A 12,361-nucleotide genomic window follows, 5' to 3' on the forward strand; every position below is an offset into this window, starting at 1 on the left:
ACTACATTCCATTACCCTTGCATTACTTTTGTTGATCTTCATGTTACAAAATCTTTTCAAGACACTATCCATTTCATTCAATGTCTCATTCATCATCTACTGTGTTACTTACAGCTGCTTCAGTCAATCACTGCCTAATGCTACCTTTGAAACTCTCAACAACCTCTGGTTATTTCAATTTTTCCAGATCTCATCTCCTTAACTTGCTATCTTTCTCCAATTACTTCAGTTCTGATACACACCTCATAACCAATAAATTATGGCCATGTTTTGGAAATGTTTTGCAATTTGAAATCTGCTTTTGAAACCTCTGTCTTACCATTATATAATATCTATTTAAAGCCTACCGGTGACTCTATGTCTTTTCCATGTACACAAAACATCTCTCATAATTTTTAAACCGAGTAAAAACAATAATTAAATTATGCTCTGTTCAGAATTCTACCAGGTGGCTTCACTTTTTATTCTTTTCTCCTAGCCAATGTTCTCCTACCATTTTCCTCTTCTCCCTTTCAGTATGTGGCATATTAATATCAGCTGATGACTTTGTAAGAAATCAAGACCAGCTAAGACGCTATGTGCGTGATTCAATGAGCATTCCGCTTAGCCAGTGAGCTTTGTCTATGTATGTACAAAAAAACAACAACCAGCTGGTAGTTTCCTTCTCTGATTAAACAGAACAGAATGAATATGCCTATTCATAGCACTGCTACTACCGGAAAGCATGCCAATCTCAAATAATACCACAATAGTGATGACTGACACGATGAGATGTCTTGAAGACATCGAGGCTACTCTTAAGTTGTGCATATGTGTTTATTAGAAAACTTAAAGAATCAGCTGAAGCTTTGCTTCTCTGGGATTTACTTCATGTTAAGTTGTCACATCATTCTTCAACAATGATCTATTACCTTTACTATTTTTCACATTGTGGTCAAATGTAGTTGGACTTCAGCTGCAATTATCATTGCAGAAGGAAAAGAAATTCGACCATTTAGCAGCTCAATATGTTACTTCACTGACCGGTTTTGAAGCATTATAGTTCTGGTCTCAACACAAATGAATTAATGTGAGGTTGTGGAAGGAATGTACTAAGGTGTAGATGCTGGAGGGGAGGAGGGAACAGATTTCTTCCGGATTTGTGGATATGCTGTATCGCAAGGGAAAATACACCTTTTTCTGGGTGAAAATACATTTTTTTTCATTTTAAATGATAATATACTAGCTTCAAAACTAATCAATCCTTCAAATGGTAAATGTTTTATACACTGACGTAGAACTTCCTGGCACCTTAGGAAACAAAACCCAGCATGGCATAAACGGCTGCTCTTGTGGGAGCTGTCGACGTTTCTACTGTGTTGCTGCAGACTAGCGAGATGAGATGTAAAGAAAAAATTTTGCAGACTGCCCTCGAGCTGAAATACTTGCGGAACTCAATACATATGTGCTCAGGGCCCATCGCACGACGACCAGCCACCCGAACACATTTCACAAGCAAAAGTCATACTGCCTGCGTCTCAATACGCGAAACAGTCGAAGTAACCTTAAATGAACAAGTAATCCCAATTCGTCAGCACAAGTACGAGTAATAACTAATAAATAGCAATACTTTCAATATGCACCCAGCATTTAATTTGAAGAACTTACCGTCTCCCTCACAGCGGAGTGAGCCCAGGCGGTAGCGCCCCTCTTTGTCGTCGAGCGGGCCGCCGGTATCCCCGAAGCGCACCTGCTTCACCGGCAGGTTCTCCTTCTCCGTGATGTCCCCAGAGTCCTCCAGCCAGCCCTCGAAACCTGGGTTATCACCGACACTCAGCCCGTTGGCCAGCCGCTGCTCGCGCTGCTGCTGCTGCAGTGCCTGAACAGTGCGCGGGTCTACGGGTCGTGCGGGTGAGGAAGGGAAGCACCACGAGCAAAACAAACAACGACAACGTGTCAGGCAATCTACACAGACAGCAAGCTAATGCACACTGGAACAACAACAACGTGTCAGACAAACTACATAAATAGCAAGCAAACATGTACAGGAAAAGCAATGCGTATAAATTCCTGGAATAAAGCTGTTATAACATTCACTTGTTACAGTATGGCAAGAAGCACTGAACCACTAAATTTTCAAAAAATATCTTTGAGAGCACAAAATTTATTGTACATGCACACAAAAGGGGTGTCTGACAATAGCCATTGCAATTCCTATATTTTTGCACAGAGCTGAAATGAAGAAGGAACTGGAAAAAATTACATTCGTGATGGAGTTGCACGATTGTGTTCTTTTATTCTCTTACAAGATAATCAGAAAATAATTTCACATTATATAACTTTTCTTGACCAACCATTGGTCATCAGACTAAAGAGCACATGCTGAAAGCAATGACGCAACTTTCCAGCTGCATTCTCAACTGACCACTAGCTGGTTGTTTGTGGCACACCAGGCAATGCTTTCGTATGTTGTAAAGAAATGAAAGGGGGAAGGAACTGAAAAACTGACTTTAAAAAAGTGTAATCATTTCAATAAATCCACCTTTTATCTTGATACGAGTTGCTTCTGGAAAGATCATCATATATACCCACGTTTTCTTGAAAAATAATCACATTTTCGGTATTCTGCCACGAGCAAAACACAATTCCATGTTTTTCTCTACCTACCACACTTGTTTTAGTTACAACTTCAGTCAACATAAACAACAAAATTTGATGCTCAGGCACACATATTTTGTTGAAACAGCTTTCCTTAATCCTATAACTGTAATACCAAGATGTGTGTGTTTTCATCCAACATTTAGTTTTCAGTAGAATAAGGTAAAAACCTGCTAATGATGGTGCAACACTACTGTAATTGTATGCAGTTGATGTTCCTGAGACATATTTAGTCTCACCTTTATCACCAACAATGGTGTAGGCTGAAGCAATGAATTAAAACTTATACCAACATCACGATTCAAACTCAGGTCTCCTGCTTACTTAAGGTGACGTACTACCATTGTGTGTACGACCAGTAAGCAGGAAACCAGGGTATGAGTTATGGCACCGGTACGAATTTTAATTCACTGCTTCAGCCAACAACATTATTTTATTTTTTTTTCTTTTCTTTTGGAGGAACCCTCAAAATATATTTTTACATTTTGAATTTAGTATTCAGTAAACTTTTTCTGAGAGTTATGATGGCAATGAAAACTCAGTTCAACAAACACGTGCACAACAAATGACAACCATCACTGAAGCACATGAGACCGTATGCCTGTGCAATATCTTGTATGTTGATTTCTACAATATAATTATGAGTTCAGATTTTGCCAATGTTTATGGGATTATCCTATACGAGTTAGACCCCATCTGTGAACATAAACGTTGCTCTTCTTTGTACAAGATCAACATACATCGCTAGCCCAATGTCAATGACCACTAAAGTGTAGCAACGATTAAATGGCAGCAGTATTCCTTTATTTATCTCGGTAAAGGAGCCCAGTGTAGCATTTCAGCACTCATTCTGCCACTGTTTGCATTGGAAAATCCTGAGAGAGTTAAGGTAAGTTTTACTTGGTACAAAAAATCTACATCATAAAAATATGCAAATATAAACACACAAAACAATGAAGATACGCAGAACGAAGAAAAAGTATACAATCACAAGCAAGAAAATTACTATATTGTTGCAAAAAGTACACAAAGGAAAATGTATGCAGCAACACAAATCAGTTTTATACTGAACACTCTTTTCATGCACAATATGCAAAAATAAAACTAGCCATACTACAACTGGAATTACAATGCACACAAAAAACTGGCAAGCTAGCATACTGCAACAGCATCATTTTTATATTAAACATTTTTATATTAAAAGCTTACATGCTGCATCAATAATGCGATAACATACAAATTTCTTTCAGCAAGCAAGTATGCTGGACAGAGTGTTACATCAATTACGAAACAAAAAAAAACATTTCTGCTTATTAAGTTGACACAAACACTAGTATTTGCACAAGAGGTAAAACTGGTAAAACTACAGAAAGATCTGACAGACACAATACTAAGAAGGGATTAAGAACAGAAATCACTCAATATTCACATTCAAGGTTCCTGCATATGCTCTGTGTCCATTTCCGTAGTCCTGTCTAACAGTCCTATTTAGATACTGCAACAGTTACTTCTCCGTGGCTAGTTCCAAAACCACAAAAATACGCTTACAGTTGGAAGCGTTCCTCTCACTCCAGCTAAGCTTCCTGGAAAACTTCAATTCCTTCTACTACACTGTTTTGTTTTCATCCAGTATTCTAAAATAATCCCACCATGTCTTTTTCTTTCTTCATACCACATTACACCTTTATTCTTTAAATTCCTACTTTGGAAGACTTAAAATTATAACTTTTTCCTTCTAAAAAGTCTCCCTTTGCAGTGACCAACCACAATGGGATGTCTTGGGTGTCCCCACAGGTACAGCTATGGGCACCCGCATGGCACCATCCTATGCCAACCTAGTCATGGGCCGTCTAGAGGAATCCTTCCTAAACACCCAGAGTCCCCTCACCTGGTTCAGATTCACTGATGACATCTTTGCGATTTGGATTGAGGGTGACAACAACCCGTGCACATTCCTCCAGAAGATCAACAACTTCTCCCCCATTTGCTTCACCTCGCCCTATTCAACCTAACAAGCTGCCTTCCAAGATGCTGACCTCCATCTCAAAGACGGCTACATCAGTATATCCATCCATATGAAACCTACTTCCCCCCCCTATCAGTCTACTGACTGGTTTGATGTGGCCCAGCCACGAATTCCTTTCCTGTGCTAACCTCTTCATCTCAGACTAGCACTTGCAACCTACGTCCTCAATTATTTGCTTGACGTATTCCAATCTCTGTCTTCCTCTACAGTTTTTGCCCTCTACAGCTCCCTCTAGTACCATGGAAGTCATTCCCTCATGTCTTAGCAGATGTCCTATCATCCTGTCCCTTCTCCATATCAGTGTTTTCCACATGTACCTTTCCTCTCCGATTCTGCGTAGAACCTCCTCATTCCTTACCTTATCAGTCCACCTAATTTTCAACATTCGTCTATAGCACCACATCTCAAATGCTTCGATTCTCTTCTGTTCCGGTTTTCCCACAGTCCATGTTTCACTACCATACAATGCTGTACTCCAGACGTACATCCTCAGAAATTTCTTCCTCAAATTAAGGCCGGTATTTGATATTAGTAGTTTCTCGCTGTTCTCATTTCTACTACTTCTCATTACCTTGGTCTTTCTCCGATTTACTCTCAAAACATACTGTGTACTCATTAGACTGTTCATTCCATTCAGCAGATCGTTTAATTCTTCTTCACTTTCACTCAGGATAGCAATGTCATCAGCGAATCGTATCATTGATATCCTTTCACCTTGTATTTTAATTCCACTCCAGAACCATTCTTTTATTTCCATCATTGCTTCCTCGATGTACAGATTGAAGAGTAGGGGCGAAAGGCTACAGCCCTGTCTTACACCCTTCTTAATACGAGCACTTCGTTCTTGATCGTCCATTCATATTATTCCCTCTTCGTTGTTGTACATATTGTATATGACCCGTCTCTCACTATAGCTTACCCCTACTTTTTTCAGAATCTCGAACAGCTTGCACCATTTTATATTGTCAAACGCTTTTTCCATGTCGACAAATCCTATGAAAGTGTCTTGATTTTTCTTTAGCCTTGCTTCCATTATTAGCCGTAACGTCAGAATTGCCTCTCTCGTGCCTTTACTTTTCCTAAAGCCAAACTGATCGTCACCTAGCGCATTCTCAATTTTCTTTTCCATTCTTCTGTATATTATTCTTGTAAGCAGCTTTGATGCATGAACTGTTAAGCTGATTGTGCGATAATTCTCGCACTTGTTAGCTCTTGCCGTCTTCGGAATTGTGTGGATGGTGCTTTTCCGAAAGTCAGATGGTATATCGCCATACTCATATATTCTACACACCAAAGTGAATAGTCGTTTTGTTGCCACTTCCCCCAATGATTTTAGAAATTCTGATGGAATGTTATCTATCGCTTCTGCCTCATTTGAGCGTAAGTCCTCCAAAGCTCTTTTAAATTCCAATTCTAATACTGGATCCCCTATCTCTTCTAAATCGACTCCTGTTTCTTCTTCTATCACATCAGACAAATCTTCACCCTCATAGAGGCTTTCAATGTATTCTTTCCACCTATCTGCTCTCTCCTCTGCATTTAACAGTGGAATTCCAGTTGCACTCTTAATGTTACCACCGTTGCTTTTAATGTCACCACATGTTGTTTTGACTTTCCTGTATGCTGTGTCTGTACTTCCGACAATCATATCTTTTTCGATGTCTTCACATTTTTCCTGCAGCCATTTCGTCTTAGCTTCCCTGCACTTCCTATTTATTTCATTCCTCAGCAACTTGTATTTCTGTATTCCTGATTTTCCCGGAACATGTTTGTACTTCCTCCTTTCATCAATCAACTGAAGTATTTCTTCTGTTACCCACGGTTTCTTCGCAGCTACCTTCTTTGTACCTATGTTTTCCTTCCCAACTTCTGTGATGGCCCTTTTTAGAGATGTCCATTCCTCTTCAACTGTACTGCCTACTGCGCTATTCCTTATTGCTGTATCTATAGCGTTAGAGAACTTCAAACGTATCTCGTCATTCCTTAGTACTTCCGTATCCCACTTCTTTGCGTATTGATTCTTCCTGACTAATGTCTTGAACTTCAGCCTACTCTTCATCACTACTATATTGTGATCTGAGTCTATATCTGCTCCTGGGTACGCCTTAAATCCAGTATCTGATTTCGGAATCTGTCTGACCATCATGTAATCTAATTGAAATCTTCCCGTATCTCCCGGCCTTTTCCAAGTATACCTCCTCCTCTTGTGATTCTTGTACAGGGTATTCGCTATTACTAGCTGAAACTTGTTACAGAACTCAATTAGTCTTTCTCCTCTTTCATTCCTTGTCCCAAGCCCACATTCTCCTGTAACCTTTTCTTCTACTCCTTCCCCTACAACTGCATTCCAGTCGCCCATGACTATTAGATTTTCGTCCCCCTTTACATACTGCATTATGCTTTCAATATCCTCATACACTTTCTCTATCTATTCATCTTCAGCTTGCGACGTCGGTATGTATACCTGAACTATCGTTGTCGGTGTTGGTCTGCTGTCGATTCTGATTAGAACAACCCGGTCACTGAACTGTTCACAGTAACACACACTCTGCCCTACCTCCCTATTCATAACGAATCCTACACCTGTTATACCATTTTCTGCTGCTGTTGATATTACCCGATACTCATCTGACCAGAAATCTTTGTCTTCCTTCCACTTCACTTCACTGACCCCTACAATATCTAGATTGAGCCTTTGCATTTCCCTTTTCAGATTTTCTAGTTTACCTACCACGTTCAAGCTTCTGACATTCCACGCCCCGACTCGTAGAACCTTATCCTTTCGTTGATTATTCAATCTTTTTCTCATGGTAACCTCCCCCTTGGCAGTCCCCTCCCAGAGATCCGAATGGGGGACTATTCCGGAATCTTTTGCCAATGGAGAGATCATCATGACACTTCTTCAAATACAGGCCACATGTCCTGTGGATACACGTTACGTGTCTTTAATGCAGTGGTTTCCATTGCCTTCTGCATCCTCATGTCGTTGATCATTGCTGATTCTTCCGCCTTTAGGGGCAATTTCCCACCCCTAGGACAAGAGAGTGCCCTGAACCTCTATCCGCTCCTCCGCCCTCTTTGACAAGGCCGTTGGCAGAATGAGGCTGACTTCTTATGCCGGAAGTCTTCGGCCGTCAATGCTGATTATTTATCAAAATTTAGGCAGTGGCGGGGATCGAACCCGGGACCGAAGACGTTTTGATTATGAATCAAAGACGCTACCCCTAGACCACGGGTGCTATGAAACCTACTAACCACCAGCAATACCTCCATTCTGACAACCGCCACCCATTTCATAGCAAGAAGTCCCTTCCATACAGGCTAGCCACTCATGGTCTTCGCATCTGCAGTGAAGAGCCGTCCCTCTCAAAATATACCAAGGGTCTCACTGAAACCTTCACAAACCGTAATTATCCTACCAACCTTACACAAAAACACATTTCTCGTGCCTTATCTTTCCAGTCTCCCACCACCTCACACAGTTCCACTGTCCGGCCACAGAGGAGCATTCCCCTCATAACTATCACCCAGGACTGGAGCAGCTGAATTACATTCTCTGCCAGGGTTTTGACTACCTCTCGTCATGCCCTGAAATGAGAAATGTCCTGCCCACTGTCCTTCCCCCCCCCCCCCCCCCCCCCCACAGTGGTATTCCACCGTCCATCGAACTACACAATATAGTCGTCCATCCCTACACAGCCCCTGCTCCCAACCCCTTTCCCCATAGCTCATACCCCTGTAACAGACCTAGATGCAAGACCTGTCCTACGAATCCTCCCACCGCCACCTACTCCAGTCTGGTCACAAACATCACCTATTCCATCAAAGGCAAGGCTACCTGTGAAACCAGTCATGTAATCTACAAGCTAAGCTGCAACCACTGTGCTGCATTCCATGTGACTGTGATGATTATTGGTTCGTGGGGCACTCAACTGCATGGTCATGAGCGCTCATACGAAGTCCCAATTCTTGCACAGTCGATTTTTTCCGCAATCCAATCCCGATGCTGTCACAAATGATGAAGATGATGATAATGAAATGATAAGGGCAACACAAACACCCAGTCCGCAGGCAGAGAAAATCCCCAACCCGGCCGGGAATCGAACCTGGGATCCCACGATCCATAGACAGCAACAGTAGCCACTAGACCACGAGCTGTGGACGCATTCCATGTGAGCATGACAACCAACAAGCCGTCTGTCCGCTTGAATGGCCACCGACAAACTGTGGCCAAAAAACAAGTGGACCACCCTGTTACTGAGCACACTGCCAAACATGACATCCTTCATTTCAATGACTGCTTCACAACCTGTGCCATACGGATCCTTCCCACCAATACCAGTTTTTCTGAATTGTTGCAGGTGGGAACTTTCCCTGCAATATATCCTACATTCCCGTAACCCTCGAGGCCTCAACCTTTGTTAAGTCATTGTCCTCTCCCATCCAGCCCCTTCTCTGTTCCCATTTCAGAACTACACAGCCCTCATTCCCCCATTGCACGCACCCAGTCTTTTTTACTTCTCTCCTTTTTCCGCTATCTCCCCCCCCCCCCCCTCCGCCTAACCTCCTGATTGCACATAGCTGCTCTACCCTCCTTCCACCTCATCATACTTATGCGCTCCCCAACAGCACACGAGTGTCCGCCACTCCTACCCTACTATCCCTCCCCCACCCAGTCGCCACTCCCATCATGTCCTGGTGCTACAGCTCACAGTGTGGCCTCAGTTGCCTGAGACTGCAGTCCTGTGTAACATTTGCGTGAGTGCGTGTCATCAAATTTTGATGAAGGCTTTAGGCCAAAAGCTGTATTTGTGAGAGTCTTTTTGATGTGCCTATCTGCGACTCGGCATCTCCACTATATGGTGAATAGGCCGAAGTGGCCGTGCGGTTAAAGGCGCTGCAGCCTGGAACCGCAAGACCGCTACGGTCGTAGGTTCGAATCCTGCCTCGGGCATGGATGTTTGTGATGTCCTTAGGTTAGTTAGGTTTAACTAGTTCTAAGTTCTAGGGGACTAATGACCTCAGCAGTTGAGTCCCATAGTGCTCAGAGCCATTTGAACCATATGGTGAATAGCAACGTTCCTTTTCACAATATTGTTACATTCCATCCTGGATTTTCCTTGTTTGATTTTTGTTAGCCAATTCTTGTTTATTCTGTGTAACTATCTAACACATGGTTCTTACTTCTCTTATTGCTCCTATTATTCTCTCTCACTGCTCCTTAATTTCAGGTTTCTGTGCTCACTCCCCCTTTTTTTAACTATAATTTTCTTTGTAATTCTCTTCTCCAATTCTTAAAGTCAATCTAATTCACTATTATTTCTCAGTATCTGTTTGCCCACACACATTCCAGTTACGTTACCATATTGTTACAGCATTATTTTTGCATCTCTTGATACCCACTTTTTATTGTAAATATTCTTAGTTCCTCCCCTTTGTTTGTGGAAGGTTTTCTGGCCCACTTTCTTTCATTCTCTGTACTACATAGCTTAAATGTTTAATCCAGTCTATTAAACCAGTGTGGCCCTGTGAAGTAGCAGATAACAGATCTAAGGGTAAGGAGATCATTTCCCACTCAGTCCTAGGATTTTTATTTGTTACATATAACTTTTTTTAACCTCTGGCAATGTTTGTTAATGTGAAAAATGCCCAGCTGTTCCATGGTTCAGAGCCCACTCTAATCCACAGGTCTCCCTGTAACCACATAGGTAAGTCAGTTCAAGGGTCAGAAAGACAATGGGTTAGCAACTTCAATAGTATCGTGCCTAGTAAAAAACAACCTTCAAGCTGACGACAGCTTTACATAATTCGCCAATGTCTGCTACTAAAAACATTGGTGCATTTTCAATGTTGGTACGAAAATTAGTTTTCTCCACAGAGTTATCTGCTAGATTTTCAGGTAGTGTCTCACAACCATCTAACAGTTCATTTCAATACCTTGCTTCCCTCTTCCCAACTTTACTGGTGACACTTGGTACACTTTTCATTTATCATGCCAAATTCTTAGTTTTCTTTCCTGATGCACAACTGAAGAAGACTATAGTAAACCCAACACATTAGCTCACATCTGTAATTATTTAGAAGTGCTTAAAAGTTTCGGCCATGACCTTCATTTCTGTTTTTGTCTGTGTGTCTGTTTGCTGCAAGTTAACATCCAAAGTAAGTCACAGCTAGTCCCTCAAGTATTGGGGACAATGTAGAAATATTGATTTGTTTTTTTGGGTACTTGTGGAGCTGGTTTGTCACAGCCGCCTTCTTGTCCATTATGAAGTGTCAAGTGGGTACCGGTCTCGTGTACAAAATTGTTGAGTATTTGTACTATCAGCAGTGAAACATGTTCTAGCTCCAAGAGAAAATGTGGGGAGGTTTGGATTTTAGCTCAAGATATTTGTGTATAGTCTTGCAATCACAGATTCCAAGGTCATCAGCTCTCCTTGCCTAGCTGATTACATACTGACTATGAAACTGGTTTTGTCTGAATTGAGCACTACATCAATGTGCACCAGAAACTTCAGACACATTGGTATTTGTCACTTAACACCCAATTTCTTTCCCATCAATATTTGGATGTAGTTTCACTCTGAAGATCTTCTCCTTAAGTTCCACTACAATGCAAGTAATATAAACAATGTAGGAAAAGACAGATTGCTACTTCCTGTAATGATGACACATTAAATTGCTGACAGACACAATTAAAAATGGTAATTGCAATCTCTCTTTCTATATTTTTGATATTCCTACCTGGAGTTTCAATTGTTTGATTATACAAAACAAGTAAGCTATTCAGTTCTGTAAGTATAGAAATCAATGCATTACTGCCACTATAATTTTACTACATAAGCTAGGCACACAAAACATTTACTACAGCAAACCTACTTCAACTGCACAAGTTATTCTACTACTAACGTCACACAGTGCAAGTATAAACCATACACACATTCAGTAGCCTACATTGTGCATTCACTTGAAATAGCAGGGATAAAGCCACCAAATAACACATAAAACAATGTGCAATGTTCTGTTCTGTTTGTGAATATTCAGTGACACTGGTTAATTTAAGTACAGTAATATTACAGTTCAATGGTAACATTCAGTATTTCAGTCACAGGTATAATTTTTTGAATAACATATCTTCTTCTGCCACACGATGTGTTATTACAGTCTATGGAATTAGCTATCTAAATTCTCTGACATATATGTAATAGAGTCAAAGTGCTTATTTGTATATACAAAATAGGCACAATATTGTAATTTTGACATAATGTACGCAAATACTGAATAGCCTATCCAAAGTGGGTGCTGGAGTTATTTCATTGTACTGACACAGTCAGAGCCATATTTGGGCACGTGCCAAAGAGGTGCAAACTATACAGGGCAACAAAGTTTTGTCCTGCTCTAGGTAACAGAGAACGGCAGTCTTATGTGGAATCCAGGTATTTGTTCATCTGTTTTGCTTGTCTGAATAGAGTGCTCAGTATCAAATTTAGGGTGTGTGATGCCTCTGTGGAGTAATGTATTTTACACCCTCCTTTCTAAAATTCATCATTGCTATTTGTTTATGGACTGCCTACAATAAAGTTGCATAAACATTACAGACAATATGTATACATTCTTTACCAAAGTTGTTCCCTAAATTTCTCTGTAGCATCATACATTTGACTGTAGACTTTATTTCTCTTCTGTAACTCATCCTGAAAA

The 12,361-nt window shown here is 41.0% G+C and overlaps 1 protein-coding gene across 8 annotated transcripts in view; it reads right to left on the reverse strand.

Moving 5' to 3' along the window:
• Positions 1-12,361, reverse strand: part of LOC126215247 (neurexin-4) — a 198,731-nt gene that overhangs the window by 59,064 nt on the left and 127,306 nt on the right. For 6 of the 8 annotated variants that reach the window (XM_049941921.1, XM_049941918.1, XM_049941919.1 and 3 more), the window contains exon 15: positions 1,648-1,875. In XM_049941921.1, the coding sequence (XP_049797878.1) occupies positions 1,648-1,875 (228 nt within the window). The remainder of the gene's footprint in view (positions 1-1,647; positions 1,876-12,361) is intronic. The other 2 variants (XM_049941916.1, XM_049941917.1) reach the window with 1 other exon arrangement.

This window comes from Schistocerca nitens, chromosome 12 (assembly GCF_023898315.1).
Source record: "Schistocerca nitens isolate TAMUIC-IGC-003100 chromosome 12, iqSchNite1.1, whole genome shotgun sequence".
Lineage (NCBI taxonomy): Eukaryota > Metazoa > Arthropoda > Insecta > Orthoptera > Acrididae > Schistocerca > Schistocerca nitens.